The following is an 11,278-nucleotide window of genomic DNA, read 5'->3' on the forward strand; positions in this document are numbered from 1 at the left end:
TAATTTACCAGCCCTCCTCTAGGTCACAACCCCAGGGCTCCCGAGGACTTCCAGATACGCAGGTCTTTCAGTTATTGAGTGCAGACAATCTCATGTAGAGCCCTCTTTCTTCCAAATGTGCAAACATCATTATGGACGCCTTGGCATCGTATAATATGTCCCAGTTGTTAAATGTAAAAGCACAATAATTAACTGTGCCTTCAAAAATGACAAGCCCCAGCAGGTGGCACCAAAAGCTACCAAATATTTGTCCCTATTTTTAACCAAAACATTCCCAGGGAAACAAAAATGAGTTCAGTATCATGGTCCAGTATTCTGTGGTAAAAGTATAAAAACACGTTAAAACACACTTTACACACATACTCTTTGTATAGACAATAAACTTTATGGTATAAAACAAGTATAAACAGATGAACATTCAATCATATTTTCGCAAAAAAGGGTAATTCTACATAAAAAGCATACAGCAATGGGATGCTCCCAAAATGATCCAGCACAATGGAAAAGCTCTTAGTTACTTTAAATATTTAAACATTTTTAGCAGCATATGTCTGCAAAAAAGCAGGCTACAACATGGCACAATATGCACAATGTGCAAGTAAAGACATCTCGTATCCATACGGAAGTTTGCATGTATCCTCAAAAGCCAATGCATCGGATGCATTAAAATGATTGGAAAAATTCCATAAAGAGCATATTTGTCTAGAAATGTCTATTGCTTAACTTAGTCATCTGGAAAACAATCTAGCGTTTCATCACTACCCATTCAGATGGCATACTGCTTTGGCTGCTTCTTTAGGCTCATTGATCTTTCAGTCTGGGAAATGACATGAGTTGCTCTGTTGTTTAGGAGTCTGCATTCATGAAGAACATCTGGAGGAAAGACAGACAACATCGAATCACAATGTACACTAGGGCTGCACAAAAAACGGTCTACCATGATTTCTAAATGACAACATTTTTTTTCACTTAATGTGCATGAAAAAGATTATCTCAGAAAATCCCAATCTCAGTTTCAAGCAAGAAAATTGTGCTTATCATTTTTTGCAGAACAATGCCTAATTGTATACCAGCCAGCTACTACACAGAATGATAGATGCAAAACCAAAAAAGTCTTACCATTAAACTGTTTGTAGGCTTCTTCTACAATGGCATTGTTCGATCTTTTTATTTCCCAGTAAGTATCCTCCACCCATGGCTTGCAATCGTGGTGTTCAACAAGTTGTCCATTCTTGTATTGACCGGCTTAACATTTAAAATAAAGACACATTAGCTTTAATCAACAACTTGACCTGTTGTTGGTTACTGTGTACAACTCATACCTTTAATGGTGTCGTCGATGTCTTTGCATAGCTGGTATAAGTCACTCCCACGACCAACGACTCTCTCGCCTTCCATGAAAAAGTACAAACATGTAAGACTCAAACAGCGGATGTTATACAAAAAGTACAACTATAGCAAGAGCTTACCATCTAGCACCTTGATGTTGGGGAACATCTCAAGAACTGTGGTTCTATACAAAGCATTCCTGCACACTAAAATAAGAGATCATCTCAGGTCACAGACAATTTTTTAAATTTGCTCACTGATTTGAATTTACCAGGATTAGAATAATTGTACGTGTTGTCGTTGAGACGAATACTCTCAAGCTTTCTCAGAGACTGAAGGCAAAGAAGGTTCTCAGTACTGTTGAAGAGAAAGATTCAAGTCATTTTACATGATGAAAACGGAGCGGAAAAGTCTATTTTAATCTTAACCACAACGCCACACCTGGAGATGATGTTGCCGGCTAGGTTTAAATTCTGTAAGTTTTCACAACTGTGAAGTGGCTCTGGGAACACAAACATCAACTGTCATTTTCAAGCACAGTACAGTAGAACCTCAAAGCAAATACAGCAGTGAAACACATAGCGTATTCGATATTAAAAATTATAAAAAATCCACAAAATGTCAAAGTTAATCCTTCGGTGCTGGCTGAATTGAGCTCTTTTGAGACATCATAAAGTCTCACAAGATTTGCCAAAATGTCACACAATAAGTCAGGGCACACATGACTACGTACCTAAATTGGAAATCCTGTTGGAGGACAAATTGAGAACAGAAAGCAGACGAAGTGATGACAGAGGAACTAAACTGACAATACTATTCCCGGAAAGGTCCAGTCTCTCCAAATTCATACACTCCCCGATACATCCAAGATCGTGTATTCCTGTTGAGACATTTAATAACTCATTAAGAATGCCATTACAATTGGTAGAACAACATAATCGGACCTTACCAAGACCCCTAAATTTGAGAAACAGTATGGACTCCAAATCAAACTCCCCAGTGTGCGATTTAAGCAGTCCAGCAGTTATCTTGTCGACTTCTGCCTCTGAGAGAAACAAATAAAGTGCACTGTATGAGACTGCAGCACGGCGACACACACAACCACATACACATTTATCTGTGAGTCAGCACTGCAGGGTAAGAATGCTGCAAGCATGGAGTGTCCGTTCAACTTAAGGGAAATGAGTGGATTAATGCAGTCCTCTCGAAAAAGGGCATTTGCACCAATTTAGTGTGAAGAAATATGGAATATGACAGAAACTGAGTTATTATAGGAAATTACGCTGTATTGTTTTGAGTGGTGTGTTGTATTTGAATGTACTAGGAATAGTCAAAATGCAAACGCATGACTGTTTAATGACGCTGCATATACATATTCACAATCACTAATATAACACTATCATTACACGATCGTATTCAAGTAATAGTTGGGTGAATACTTAATAACCTGGCGTGTGATGCGATGAAGATCAGAAGCAAGGTATTCAAAGTAATGTATCATTGTATTTCTGTCGTAATGTTTACATGTTTATCGAACGAAAACGTTTAGCATAGCTTAATGACTAGCTGTCATTAAATGCTAGCATATTTACGCTAGTGCGGTGTAATTGCAAGGGACCAGCTGCGTGCCTTGGAGAGTCTGATTCATCCGGACTAAAGTGGGAGGGTTATTTAATAAAATCATGGTAATTGCACCCCTGACTAGAACACGCACAGAAATGTTATGTAACGCAGCATAAGGAGCCTCGGCTGCTGCTACTACTAGCCACTAATGCGCTAGCAAACGGCTAGCATGGCGGTGTAGGTAGCAACAAGCTATTACAACTTACCTTGTTCTTTATCTCTCTTTGTGTCCATTCTGGCTAAGAAAGCTACTTGTCTTGAAATGGAATGGGCGAGTTAAGTGAGTCAAAGTGTAGAAAATATTAGTAATGTGGAAGGGGAGCGTGGAATTGGCATGTACGTGTCCAGCTCTGTAGTTAAGGATTTAATGCCACCGGGCTGTAGTGGACGCAGGTGGATGTGACGGACCTGCGTGCTGTTGCTGGCCGTTGGGAGAGCATCTTCATAACTCGGGTTGGGTGTCACCGCATCGGAAGCACGGGGGGGCCATGTTGACGTGGCAAAACGGAAGGATGTCTCAAAATGTGTGCAACAGGTTTATGGCAGAGACAAAAAAATGGCGTCGAACTTTTATTTTGTCACCACAAAATGCTGGTAATTACACCACAGCCTATCATACTACCTGTAGTATGCTAATAAGCAGCATCAGGAATGACTTCACTGCTATAACTAGATGCTAGGTTAGCACAAAGACACTCCTCTCTTCAATATTAATTTCGGACCTATTTTGCTTTTTCGACTTTTCTGACATATAAATGACGTTAGAATGCTGTATTCTCGTATTAAACGCTGCCAAAGTTTCAGATACTGATGTTTCCCCATTTGGAAGTGTGCCCTGCAAGAAGTTTGGGATAGCTCAAAAGGCTTGGTTTCAAAAGGCGTGGTAGAACTTCCCCTTTGTGATGTCATAGAGGGCAGACTTCCTTATATGGTTCATAGTTAGAAAGCTCTTTGGGCGTGTGACCAATCACAGCGACCAATCAACACACCATTTTGGCATTTGAAGTAGTAGCACTTTACAATAGTGTACACAAAATTACAGTAGTTAATGAGGACCAAACATTCCTGACCGTAACCCTAACCATTATTCATTAGTTCCTATAGAAAATGGATGGATGGGTTCCTCAGTAACTACTCAAAATGTATGCATGTTAGGCTTTCATTCCTCATTAGTTCCTCAGTAACTACTGTATTTTTAAGTACCTTATTGTAAAGTGAGACCTTTGAAGGTAGCATTGAGTGGCTATATTATTGTTCATTGTTTGCAATTAATGTAAAAATGTAGTTGTTGTTGGTACCATTCCAGAACGCTGGTCACCGTCAATTATTCCTATTTCGAAACAATTCTTACCATCAAAAATAATGAAAATTAAGTAATCTGTTCCAGGGTAAAACTGTCACCATGACAACTTTTATTAATAGTCTAGGCAATTTTTAAGTAACGCTGCTTGGGCAAAAACAGCATGTTAGGTTAATTGGTGACTCCAAATTGTCCATACTTATGAATGTGAGTATATGCGTCCTGCGATTGGCTGGCGACTAGTCCAGGGTGTACCCCGCCTCTCGGCCAAAGACAGCTCGGATAGGCTCCAGCATACTCGCGACCCTAGTGAGGATAAGCGGCATAGATAATGGATGTTAGGATTGCCTTAACTAAGTGGTCTTGAATGCAGCATAATGTACCAATGTAGAGCAGCAATCATATTCTCAGTAAACAAAAAAAATTTTCATTTTAATATTGTGTTTTTTTATATGCTTTATGATACCTCTTTTTTATATGCTTTATGATACCTCTTATTTTATCTCAAGTATTTTTAGTTACAAATTTTGATAGTGTGGTTTGCAGATTATTCATCAAGTGAACAGAAAATAAATCCAATTACTATGATTTTCTTAGCAGTGAGTAATTGCTTCAGGAAAACCAGCAGTATCAGGAGCACCTATAAATCCACATTGTAGCCCATAATGAAGACAGCTCTAACCAGCAAATCATAAGTCACCATCATTTCTTTATTTATTTCCCTGGCGTCCTATTGGCTTGTCTGGACACTCGTGGGCAGCATTGCTGATGCAGAAGCAGCCTGCAGACCTTGTCATCTACACTGGCTTCCATGCACGGCGCACTGATCTTTTGCTCTTTATTTTTTTCTCACCTTTTTTTTTTGTAGTGCAGCTTCTACAATTGGCAACCATGGCTCACACACCTTCCAAGGACAGTGGTGATACTTCATGAGGGAGATTTCAGCATTGTGGACTCACCCTGCGACACAGACTGAGTGACTTCACGGCCCCTAAATGTATTTTATTCATCACAGGCTGTGGACCCTCTGTGTTCTGTATGCATACATGCAACAAATGACTTGATAAACATGGGAAACAAGCAGACTATTTTTACAGATGAACAACTTGATGCCTACCAAGTGAGTGTACATTTCTTTTTTTGATTGTACTGTGCTAATGGAAAATCAACGTGTTTGTTGGTTAATGTTGCAGTGCTATTTTCTTAGACCTGTACATGAACCTTTATAATTAACAAGTACAATGGAAATGCAATCTATTTTTAGTCTTAATGGTCATTACCCACTCAGGCATGATCATAGAATGTTTTGATTGCCTTATGTGAAGGTGATGCTTGTTAAAAGTCCAGATTAGACCACCACACTCACAGAGAGAAACATCTTTAATGGTATATAACATGTGCTTCTTAATAATTGATGCCAAACCAGCGTGATATGCTGTGAAACTCTACTCTCTGGAGACAGTTTGGTTCTCAAGAGCTTCTCTGGTTACTCCTGCTATTGTTTAAAAGCCCTCAGTAGAATACTGTTGCTCTCTGCTTCAAAACCAGTGGGCCAGATAAAGAACTAAGCTTTATTTTGTATAAGAAATTATAGTAAAATGTGTTCAATATATATACATTTAATATATATTAATGCAATACTTTATTATTGCTACTTATTCACTACGTTTTCATTCTCTCCCTCCTTAATTACACCATTTCCAGAACTGGCGGCAGTCCTTCCTCTGGCACTCACAGCTCAGACAACAAGCATACAAGGGAAATGTAAATTGAGGCGCCAGTAATAGGCCTGTTATAGAATGTTACACAATACGTGGGCCCCACACATGCATGTGTTCATGTACACTGACACAGAAAAACACCAGATCACATTTCCCGTCCTAAACTGCAACGTCATTTATGAGAAGCCTGACACCTTGATTTCCTCTTCTTGCAGGCCTTCAGGGAATCAGTTATTGCATTATGCACCATAACAGCTTGTTCTGTTTTATTTGCATTACAGGACTGTACTTTTTTCACCCGAAAAGAAATCTTGCGGTAAGTCGACTTTTATCCATTTTTAACATATTGGTGCATTGGTCACAAATTTGCAGTATTAGCGCCAGTGAGGATCCAGAAGGTTCTGTCTTGTTGCATAACAGAATGTCAGTCTGTAGATATAGAAATTACAATTATGTAGCTGAGACAGGTATAGTGATTTACTGGGTAGCATGCATTTTGTTGATGGCAGCCATAAATAATAAGTCGCATTTTGCACGAATAAAATTAACTGATGATGCTCATTGGTCAGCATGGTTTTAAAAGCCAGTACTTCAAAATATTGTAGTTCATAATGAAAGTGATGTGATTCCATGCCATTATATGGCCATACAAGGGCAATTCTTCCACGGACTGAGTAAATATATGATTATATATATATATTTAAGTCATATTTTAATATTAAATAAAAAGAAGATCTGCAGGCACATATGTCTAAAACCTGAAGCTTTAATTAATATTTTTTGTCAAATATTTACAAGTCATGTCCTCAAGGCAGATATTTTCTCTGTGATATTGAATTGACTTTCATTCCAAGGCCAGCATTGGACTGGGGACAATCAGCTGAGGTTGTAATGGGGTCTCGCACTTTATGACCTTCATAAAACACTCCTTGTTTCTGCCTACACAGTCACAGCACAGCCATGTTACACTAGAGATACAGGTTATCGCTGATGGTTACAAGGTCACTGCGCCTCAGCCCTTTGGCCTTATGCTATAACCTAGGGGTGTCCAAACTTTTTCCACCAAGGGCCCTCACACAGAAAATGGAAGAATGCAGTGCGCCACTGTGTTACATTCTGTATGCGAAAGATGCTCAAACTAATAAAGCAAGTCAATAAATGCTAAGCCACAGTGTAGTGAAAAAGGGTTTTACATTTACATGTTTGTCAAGCTTAAATGTTACACATCATCAAACAAATGTAAATATTAGTGAATGACAACACAAAATGCACTGTTGAAATTGAATTTTTTAACATTAAGGGTGAAAAAAAACCCAAACCTTCATGGCCCTGTGTGAAAAGTGATTGCCCACCCCCACTGTGTATAGCCCTGCAGATGATGTGGCCCGAAATATAAGACGATCCATCTTTATCAGACTTTTTTTGTTGTGGAAAAAATACAACTTCAATATGTTATGTATGTGCAAAAGCAAGTTACCAATAATAAACAAGTCTAACAATAAAATATGCTCTCACCTTATGACATGCTATAAATGCTTGTATACTGAGCAGCTTGGATAAAGATGCGTGCCCTCAACGTGACCACTTTGCATAGAAACTAAGTCTACTTGGTGCTGCATTTATTAACTGAGGACAAGCATCGGAGGGGCAATCAGTGAGGGACCATTGTCAAGAATGAAATGCTGCACCTCTGCAGCATATTTTCCAGCATAATCCATAATATACATAATATTTATTCTGAGCTGCCAAAACAGAGACCGCTGCGGGCAATTGTATTGATGTAAGAGTGAAAGAAAGTTTTGTGTATTTTAAATGTACATATATTAGGTCATAATGTTTTCCAAAATCTGTTTTTTCCTAGGTTGCATGGTCGATACCATGAATTGGCTCCTCATCTTGTACCAATGGATTACACCAATGAACCTGATTGTAAATTACCTTTAGCCTTGATAGTCAACATGCCGGAGTTAAAGGTAAAAAATATATTTTTTAAATGGTATCTCGGTCTTGTCTTTTGTTATATCTTGAAACTTCTCACCCCTTTTTATGACACTATAATAAATGAATCTGAACACTCTGGGCTTTGACGTAAACCGTCAACTAATCGATAGTTAATGCTTTTCTGAGGGCAGCATTGATTTTTAATCATCATCCTTGCACATCTGAGTGTATGACTAACCACATTGTGTGATCTCATGGAGCTTAATATGCCTCCTATTTTTAAGTGACATCCATTTTGGAAAGAGCACTAATGGCATATTGCATTAACATTACAGCCTCATACCGATATGTACACAAAGAGTATGACACAGATGTGTGATTGGTCTAAAGGGGGTGAACTGCAGGCATGTCTTTGCTTGTCACTGCAGTGAAATGAATTTGCATTAATTCTCATAAATGTTATTATTACCTTCCTCTGAAGGAAAATCCATTCCGTAACAGGATTGTTGAGTCTTTCTCAGAGGATGGGATGGGGAATCTCAGCTTCAATGAATTTGTGGATATGTTCTCAGTCCTCAGTGAAATGGCTCCACGGGAATTGAAGGCCATTTACGCCTTCAAAATATACGGTAAAGACACGCATTCATGTTTGTTCTTTCAGCATCATGGAATAAATTAATACATTCAGTTTCATCTGTTGCTTGCAGATTTCAATGTGGATAATTACCTTTGCAAAGAGGACCTAGAAAAAACTCTGAACAAGCTGACAAAGGAGGAGTTGACTCCAGAAGAGGTGCAGCTGGTGTGCGAGAAGACCATTGAAGAGGCCGATTTAGATGGAGACAATAAACTCTCCTTTGCCGATTTTGAAAATATGATATCAAGGGCTCCCGATTTCTTAAGGTAATCCACTTGACCGTGCCATAATATTACACTCATTATGCCTCTATGAAATATGGAAACACGTACAAGTGATGCTGATGCAGAGGTTATGTACAATATGCCTTAATTTTCACTTATGACCAGTGGTATGTGGCATTTTGTTTCATACATATATACATATCTAAGCGGAAAATGTATTGTGTACAATCTGTAAGATTGTGGACAATGAAGTCATGGCATTACTAAAAAGCCTTTCCTCAGCATCCAAATGCTCACAAGTCATCTCCTACAAAGTCACTGAATACCTGAGGATTTATGATGCTGTATTGTGACAACAGGATTGCCAGATGTGCAATAATTATCATTTTCAGTACTTCTCCAATATACATGGTTATTAGAAACACATACCAGGATACATTGTTTCTCGTGCCTCTGTACAATCAACTAAAGATGGTTTTGAAAGAGTTGTTCAAAACTGAATCGGGACTCATGGGTACTTCCCTTTATTAAGTCGTTCACTTACTTAAATAAAATGGGGACCAGTAACATGTCAAGGTGTGATTAAATGTGGGACACCTCGGGTAAGGCGGTGTGCGAGTGTACACGCTCCGTGTCGGTTCATTCAAGTGAATCGAGTACCTGATTCACAACTTGATGCGCATGTATGAGTTGATGTGCGTGGCGTCCGTGACAGGTGACTCGGGTGAATTGAGTACCTGGTTCGCTTCAGTTAGTAACTCAAAAAAACATGAATCATTAACAGGAATTGAGTTTGCTATCGGACCAGTCCAGGGTGTACCCCACCTCTCGCCTGAAGACAGCTGGGATAGGCTCCAGCATACCTATGACCCTAGTGAGGATAAGCAGTATAGAAAATAGATGGGTGGAAGGAGTATCCGGGTTCGATTCCCACCTTGGGCATCTCTGTGTGGAGTTTGCATGTTCTCTCTGTGCATGCGTGGGTTTTCTCCGGGTACTCCGGTTTCCTCCCACATTCCAAAAACATGCTAGGTTAATTGGCAAATTGTCCATAGGTATGAATGTGAGTGTGAATGGTTGTTTGTCTATATGTGCCCTGTGATTGGCTGGTGACCAGTCCAGACAGCTGGAATAGGCTCCAGCATACCCACGACCCTAGTGAGGATAAGCGGCATAGAAAATGAATGTATGACGTTTTCTATCGCTACAATCAACGCACAATGTTGCATGGAATCACTAAACGTAAACAACAATGGAGTTGTTAAAAGAGTGTTAAGGAAGGAGTGTTAACAGATTAAGTCTCAAACTATTTATGATATAGGACATTGATACATGACAAAATGGTTAAATACGATATTTGTGGCTGTTCCGTCACCTTTTTTCAGTCGTATTTACAGATAAAACTACATTATAACCTATACTGTATATATACAGCAACATCAAATTGAGTATCTATGATAATTGATCATTTTAAGTTTCTGGTATGATAATTTTTCATATCCCATCAAGCCAAGGAAAAAATTGCTTATGTGCTGTTTGAGTGAAGACCTCCCATGTTGTGTTTTCAACAGTACCTTCCACATACGAATCTGAGAGGGCTCCACATCGAAGCTGAGCACAGTGCCTGTCTGTTACTCCCAAATCATCCCGTGTGTCCTCTCCAGCTTTGTTTCCCAGCTGTCCTCACCTCTGTGACGTCTGCCCAGATAAGAGTGCAAAACAGTGGATGGATGTGGCGTTCTCAGGATGCCGGATGTCTTTACAGATGAACCCATGTGACCACCACCAGTGAAAGGGCTCGGCCTGGGTTGGTCTGTTTAATGAGTTCAATCATTTCCTTGCAGAGGAAACAAAAAAAGACTGACAAGACTATGGATTTGGGCTTTATAATAATGCATAAAAAAATAATCTACCTATATTGCACATGTCATAGCCCCACTTGCAGTCTTCCTAGATATTCACTATCTAATGAATGACTGTTCAGCATTAGCGTTAAGGGCGTCAATGAGCTATATGCACTATTTGTACTTGCATGGTAAACCTCTGGCTCTTTTGCAGCGTATTGCTTATTTGATGTTATGGTTATGCTCGTGGAACTGTAACATAATGACAATCATATTTTAATTTTCTCCAGCTACGTGAAGGGCTAGCTTCCATATTCTGCCTTGGCAATTATCATGAGGTGTTTGTGACAGTCCTCTTTTGAATAGACATTTTTCAAGTTTGCATTATTTGGAATAAATGTCTTCTCTGTGTGTTGTGACTGCTTAATTTTTGTGTCGATACACAAAAAGTTAGTATTAACCATGGTAATGTTTCTAATCAGCGCTCCTTAACCTGTCTGGCCATGACGAAGGAGGAGTGTGCACAATAAAGATGAGGAGGAATGGAGACTATGTACCTTCTCCGTCATATAAGCACAATATATGGTGATTAAAAAGCAGCTGCATCAGCATTCACATGCATGATTACATGTGCTGTATTGGAGAGCATACCCCCACCT

The 11,278-nt window shown here is 39.2% G+C and overlaps 2 protein-coding genes across 9 annotated transcripts; one reads left to right on the top strand and one right to left on the bottom strand.

Annotated features, from left to right (window-relative positions):
* Nucleotides 1–369: 369 nt before the first annotated feature.
* On the bottom strand, nucleotides 370–3,550 carry lrrc61 (leucine rich repeat containing 61). 2 transcript variants are annotated; one of them, XM_058076261.1, is made up of 9 exons: nucleotides 3,159–3,550; nucleotides 2,279–2,374; nucleotides 2,063–2,209; nucleotides 1,771–1,831; nucleotides 1,601–1,686; nucleotides 1,470–1,535; nucleotides 1,323–1,391; nucleotides 1,120–1,245; nucleotides 370–873 (listed from the first exon to the last, which is right to left on the bottom strand). In XM_058076261.1, the coding sequence occupies exons 1-9, from the start codon at nucleotides 3,184–3,186 to the stop codon at nucleotides 767–769; spliced, it is 786 nt and encodes a 261-aa protein (XP_057932244.1). In that variant the 5' UTR covers nucleotides 3,187–3,550; the 3' UTR covers nucleotides 370–766. The 2 variants fall into 2 exon arrangements, with proteins under 2 accessions (XP_057932244.1, XP_057932245.1); XM_058076262.1 differs by having other exon boundaries at nucleotides 3,361–3,548.
* cib2 (calcium and integrin binding family member 2) lies at nucleotides 2,501–11,021 on the top strand. 7 transcript variants are annotated; one of them, XM_058076265.1, is made up of 7 exons: nucleotides 2,501–2,818; nucleotides 5,126–5,372; nucleotides 6,255–6,289; nucleotides 7,835–7,946; nucleotides 8,396–8,543; nucleotides 8,622–8,817; nucleotides 10,347–11,021. In XM_058076265.1, exons 2-7 carry the CDS (start codon nucleotides 5,322–5,324, stop codon nucleotides 10,366–10,368), a joined length of 564 nt encoding a protein of 187 aa, XP_057932248.1. In that variant the 5' UTR covers nucleotides 2,501–2,818; nucleotides 5,126–5,321; the 3' UTR covers nucleotides 10,369–11,021. The 7 variants fall into 7 exon arrangements, with proteins under 7 accessions (XP_057932248.1, XP_057932246.1, XP_057932251.1 ...); XM_058076263.1 differs by having other exon boundaries at nucleotides 2,501–2,809; nucleotides 5,121–5,372; XM_058076268.1 differs by having other exon boundaries at nucleotides 2,501–2,809.
* Nucleotides 11,022–11,278: the final 257 nt, after the last annotated feature.

This window comes from Doryrhamphus excisus, chromosome 6, assembly GCF_030265055.1.
Source record: "Doryrhamphus excisus isolate RoL2022-K1 chromosome 6, RoL_Dexc_1.0, whole genome shotgun sequence".
NCBI lineage: Eukaryota > Metazoa > Chordata > Actinopteri > Syngnathiformes > Syngnathidae > Doryrhamphus > Doryrhamphus excisus.